The 6000-nt window shown below is 41.8% G+C and overlaps 1 protein-coding gene across 3 annotated transcripts in view; it reads right to left on the bottom strand.

Annotated features, from left to right (window-relative positions):
* The window catches only part of LOC147019129 (receptor-type tyrosine-protein phosphatase H-like), a 76672-nt gene that overhangs the window by 14016 nt on the left and 56656 nt on the right, over window positions 1-6000 (bottom strand). Inside the window, exons 1-2 of one of the 3 annotated variants that reach the window (XM_085900018.1) lie at window positions 2767-3064; window positions 1765-2109 (exon numbers count right to left, since the gene is read on the bottom strand). In XM_085900018.1, coding sequence (XP_085756144.1) covers window positions 1765-2109; window positions 2767-3055 — 634 coding nt within the window. In that variant the 5' untranslated portion in view covers window positions 3056-3064. Of the gene's footprint in view, window positions 1-1764; window positions 2110-2766; window positions 3065-4129; window positions 4394-6000 lie in introns of those variants that run through there. The other 2 variants (XM_085900016.1, XM_085900017.1) reach the window with 2 other exon arrangements.

Genomic DNA, 6000 nt, shown 5'->3' with positions numbered 1-6000 from the left:
ATTGGCGGGTAAATCAAAATATGTGGAGTGTAAATGAGCATTTCCCCAATCTCCAATGGATATAAAGTTGCACACCAAAGCGTCACCTCCAATCCGGAGGCCTCAGCCAAGCGACTCTTTCAAACAGACAAAGATTACATGGTCAACATCAGTTTCACATCAAACGGAGTCACCTATTTGGGTTTCACCCTGTCATTTGTGCTCGGTCCTCTTCCATCTGTTTGGAAACCTGCCAACATCACTGCATTACATGACGTGCAAAAAATGATCTTCTTCATGACAGATCTATCAGCTAACTTCCACTCATTAGAAAGGTCATGGAAACCATAATCACAATTGATATGAAATCCTTGCTTTTCTCCAACAACCTTATCTCAGATCACCAATTTGGTTTCAGACCAGACCACTCCACCTTGGGCATGCTGCTTTTACTCAACAACAATGGATTGAGGTCCTCAACATCAGATATGAGATCAGGGCCATCTCTCTGGAAATATGTCGTGCTTTTGTTACAGTTTGGAAACTTACCTTACTTTCTAAACTCTCTGCCTGTGACACACAAGGGCAACTCCACACATGGGTTATTGACTTCTTCTGCTCTTTTTACCAATGTGTAGCACTCAAAGGAATCCTTCCATCTCCTTTCCCTGTCAAGGCTGGTGTGCCTTTCCCTGTTGTGGCAATGTTCTGGGCCCAGTACTATTCCTTATCTTCAACAACGATTTCTCCAACTCTCTGGGAAATCCTCTTTATCGATTTGGTGATGACTCCACCCTCTGCCGTGACATCCCTCATCCTTCAGAAAGGCAGGCTGCAACCTCATCCCTCCTCAGATCTTGAAAAAATAATCACAAGCTGGCCAAACACATGGAATATGCCTTCAATCCTGACAAATCTCACACCCTCACTTCCTCTCTCTGAAATGACCATCTACCAACCCCCCCCCCCCTATCTACTTTCTTCACAATCCTCTTTAGGAAGTGCAGTCATTCATCCACCTGGATCTCACTTTCAGCCATGATATTATTGGGCAAGCCACTTCTCAAAGTTGGCCTCCAAAGCCAGCTGCGAAGTGGGCATCCTCCGTCATGCAAAATCCTTCCTTGATACACCTGAACTCCTGTTCACATACAAGCCCTTTGTCCACAGCTTGGTGGAGTACTGCTCTCTCCTCGAGGCTGGCTCCCCTGCTTCACATCTTGCTCAGCTTGACATCCTGGTCACCAAGGCTTTTAAGATTATTATTGGAATCTATGAGCCTATGATTTCACCATCGCAGACAGGTCAACCATCACAGATCTACTTTCTATTATCATGTCAACATTTTGATGTTAAATGAGGAACAGAAACATATGAAATGCAAACCCTAAAATTTTGAAGAAAATACTGCAATAAATATCAAAGAATGTGATGTGGTGTTCTGTTGTCCTGCACTTAGATTACCTTCTGTCTTGTCTTATCCACCCCATGCATCTTTCTCCTGTCCCCCCCCAATTCCTCCCCACACCCATTGTTTGTCTGCCTCTCTGTCTTGGCTTTTGGCTCTACTGTTGGTGTTTCCCCCCTCTCTCAACTGTTCATTTTGTCTAGTTGTGTCCTCATCCGTTTAGTGTTCTACAACTTGCTCTTCCACTAGTCCCGACTATGTATATAAAAAACGGAAGAAGAATACATCATAAAATCTGTGGAGAATATTAAGTTATCCCCATCATCAAAATACATGAGAGTGGCATTGCTAACAAGAACATAAAGGGAAAGCCTCACCTTGTGATGATAAAGCGACGTTGAAGCGTCTTGTCCCATCATAGGAACTCGTATAATAGAATACCCGCATCGTGTTGGAAGGAGATATAATTGTTCGTCCAACGTCTGAGTCACGGCACATCGTGATGTCTCTCTGTGATGTCTGATTGTATCCGAGAGCAAGCCAGCCCCTGTCACACCGTGAAGATGAATAATAATAAGAATTCAGATCCACCACGGTTAGTAACACAACGTGTCCAAGAGGAGCTTCGATGTCCCAAACACAGTCCATGTTTGAATAGATGTTTTGAGGATATCCAGGGGATGAGAGCCAGCCTTCTGCTCGCACTTTTCCACCACAGGGCACTGCAGGAAAATAAAAGAGACTTCAGATTGCAATCAACCTCAATCAATATAAATGAACAGTATTATCAAATAATTTTCCCCAAGCCTGGTGTTGCCTTAGTGGTTAGGGTGGTGGCTTGGGATCCCAGGGTCCTGAGTTCAAGCCCCGTTGGCTGCTGAATTAACACCAGGGGGTTGACTCAGCCTGTCATCCTTCCGAGGTCGGCGAAATGAGTACCAGTGTACTGGTCCCGGTGTATGCCCCAGTTAGAATAGGTGTACCATATCCCTGTGTGTCGTAAGAGGCGACCAGGGTTGGCGTCAGGAAGGGCATCCGGCCATAAAACATTGCCTCAAGAAAAAGCCAACCCCTGCACAGCAGGGAAAAATGGCTGTAAAAACGGTCATTTTATTTTTTTTATCAAATAATTTTCCCTCATGGAGACCTCAGCTTTTCTGCAGATTAGAAATCAAGATGGAGGTTGTGATCTGTTTATTGCCCATCAGCATCAAGTAAATAGCCCACATTGACCCCGATTGCCAAAATATGCAATTTAATATATTGAAAGGATATTTCTGGACATAAACCTAAAATGTATATTTATATAAAAACGTGTCGTGTATGTGACAATGCTGTCCTCACAATTATTTTGTGCAGTGGATCAAATTGAACAATACCTGCTGTGAAAGTAATTGTTTCAGGAAGGCTGTATTTGTTGTTGTAGTGGGAAGTTATCATCAACGTGTAATTTCGTCCGGGAATAAGATGTTTAAAGTTAACTTCTGTACTGTACACAATTCGGTAATTCATCCAGTGTCCATATTGGTACCATTTCGCATGATATGTGTAGCTGTCTTTGTTGGGATCGTTTGGAGCTATCCATTTCACAGAGGCAAACCGAAGATCCTGTTTGACCACCGTAATATTCAATGGAGGTGTGGGTCCTGTAAAATACAACATCATCATGGTGATGAAAACGTTTTTACATTTGCAGTGATCGGGCTTCATTGAGGAGCAAACATCAAGCACATAATATATATTTCTGACGATGCAATTATTTGATGGGATTTGCAAATCATCAGGATGCCTTTGTCCCTCAGAAGTCCTGAAATGTTTGGTGAAAATAGTACGATTACTTTTAGCATCATGGATAATGCAGGTTGTGGTCAAGTTTCATCGAAATTGTGTGTGTAGTTTCAGAGAAGAAAAAAGATCTCTCACGGGTAATGGAGTCGGGGGGGGGGGGGGAGGAGATCAAACCTGGGCCCACTTTGACCCACTGTAAATCCCCATAGACCCTGATTTTTTAATGACGTGAACAGACTTTGGGACATCACAGGTGGTGAAGGTTGTTGTCAATTTCATCGAAATTGTGTGTTTAGTTTTGGAGAAGATCAGTGTTTACCTAGTGACTGAATCACTGATTAAATGACAGACACCATGCAATGCTAATACCTCACTTGAACTATGTTCCAGGTGAGCTGAAAAAACAAACAATATAAAACACATGGGTGGAAATATTCGGAATGTTCAGCAGATTCTCAAAAGCCATTTTGTTGTTTTCTTTAAAATGGATGTAAATGGTATAAAAACTGGTGTCAATTGATCTGCTTCGACATGGTACATCTCCTTCAAAGGCTTCTTGCCTGTGCCCACACAGAATTCGAAGCAGGGTGGAGATGGAGGAGGTAAAAATACAAATGGAGTTTTCTATCATCGAGCCAATAAGCTGGGAACAAAAATTCGCATTTATTTCCATATCTGATACAAATTAAATGCTCTAATGGCAGCGAGATGCTCCATTTGAAATTGTTTGGTCGATATACAATGCATTTTGATGCCCAGGGTACATAATAATAATTTGAATTGGTGTCAAAACCAGAGCAAATTGCATATGAATACTAGGATTCAGTTTGTGGTTTCATTTGTGACAAATTTTTGGATAGTGTTTGGTGGCTTAATATTTAAGTTACAACACTGTGTACCTGTGCCACCAAACTAATCATCAACCTCAATGTCATGTGCTGGTTTTGTAATTACCCGTTTGCACAGCAATGGTTGAAGGAATGCTTTCTGTGCCATTACACAGGGAAGAGATGGACACAGAGTAGTTTGAACCAGGTGAAAGTCCTGTGATTGTAAGTTCCTTGTTCGTTGTGGTGTACTTTTGAGTTTTGCTTGCAGAAGAGAATAAAGACACAACACTGATGAGCATGTTGTTTTGGTCTTTCGGGACAAACCAGCTGAGAGTGACTGATGTCGTGTTAAATGAAGTTTCTGTAAGATTGGTGGGAATGCAGGCATCTGTGAGGATAAACACAAAAATACATGATGAGTGCATATTCACAAAGACATATGGAAGTTCCATTTTTCAACCTGTTAATTGTCTGAAATATGCTGACAAATAATCATCTTGCTGCATTACCAGAAGAGTAAAATATATGAAACTAAGTGAAGTACCTGGCTTTGCCTGGGGAAATTCAATGAATATGCATTTAAATATTTCCTGCATGACAAATTGGGGAATGTTGGCCTTCTGATTTCATATGAATTACCAACGTTGGGCGTTTTAAAATGCTATTGGACCACTTTCCCTTCATTTGTTTTATTGTTGAAATACAGTTCAACAAATCACTACAACCTCAACGTATGATCTTCACAAAAATATTACTCAATCGCTCCGAGGAAAAACCCAGGCAGTGTGTAAGCAACATACTCAAGGCCTAAACACGGAGGTGTTGGAATAAACCTGTGTAAAGCAATCTTTTTAATAACAGATACATGTGTAAACACTATAACAATTAAATTGCGTTGTTGACAACAAATCACGACAACCTCAACATGCGATCTTCATTAGACAGATTACTCGACTGCTTCCTGGAAGAAAAACCCAAGCAGCGTACAAGCACAAGACCCGATCAAGGCCTGAGGGCCAATTATCTGATTTTATTTGGGGTCATTTTTTTTTTATCCAAACGTAGCCTTTGACCTTCCTCTCAATGAAAGAGGAGGTCATGCAAAATCTGGTTGCACTGGTTCCTGCAAGGCCCAAATATATAAACAAACAACCAAACAAATGTTCTCCTTTATATATTAGATTTTCTAGTTACAATGCAGTGAGGAAAGAAAACCAAAACATTTTCTATGAAACAAAGTGACATGTTATGAGCCCACATTGGACTGAGTCTGAAACGGGGGCTAAGGATTTGGTCTCAATTTTCATGTCCGTGTGTGCGTGCATCCACAACCACTTCTTGACATATCTGGACCAATTTTATTTGTACTTGGCAAAACGACAACACATGATGGTGCGGATATGTATGTCTTTCTTTTCTTCAAAATCAGATCCAAGATGGCCGACTGGCAGCCATTTTAATTATAAAAAAAACTCACTGTTGAACATGGCCTCAACCATTTCTCGGTTGAGGTACAGTGAGGAGTAATAAGAGAGGGTTGAGGATTAGAGGAGTTGGAGTGATGAGATGGAGGAGAGAGGGCAGGGGAAGGAGGCAGCTTTGTGGATGTGAAGGGGGGGGGAACTTTGAGAAGGGTGGGTGAGGAGGGTGAATGGAGTAAGAATGGTGAGTGGGGAGAGTTGAGGGAGAAAGGTGAAGGGGGAGTTTTTGAGAAAGGTGAGAGGGAAGCTTGGAGGGGGAAGAGTGTGATGGTTGCTTTGAGCCGGAGGGGTGAGAGGGGTGAATTGGCACTGAAGTTGGAAAAAAAGGATGATTGATGGAAAGCGAACAAGCAGGGCAAATTGGGATTTTCTTTAATTTTTAGTTCATAAATGCGATTAAAGACATTTCTTGAGGGATGTAATGAAGGCGAATTAAGAGAATGGAGAGAAGAAACGTTGTAACAGTTGGACTTTTTAGACAAGGTATGAAAGGAAGGTCGACTTGAGAGAAGTC

The sequence above is a fragment of the Eptatretus burgeri genome, chromosome 10 (assembly GCF_056783735.1).
Source record: "Eptatretus burgeri isolate ZD-2024b chromosome 10, Ebu_testis_v1, whole genome shotgun sequence".
Taxonomy (NCBI): Eukaryota; Metazoa; Chordata; class Myxini; order Myxiniformes; family Myxinidae; genus Eptatretus; species Eptatretus burgeri.
Note: the sequence above shows the minus strand (reverse complement) of the source record. Positions and strands in the feature narration are given on the sequence as shown.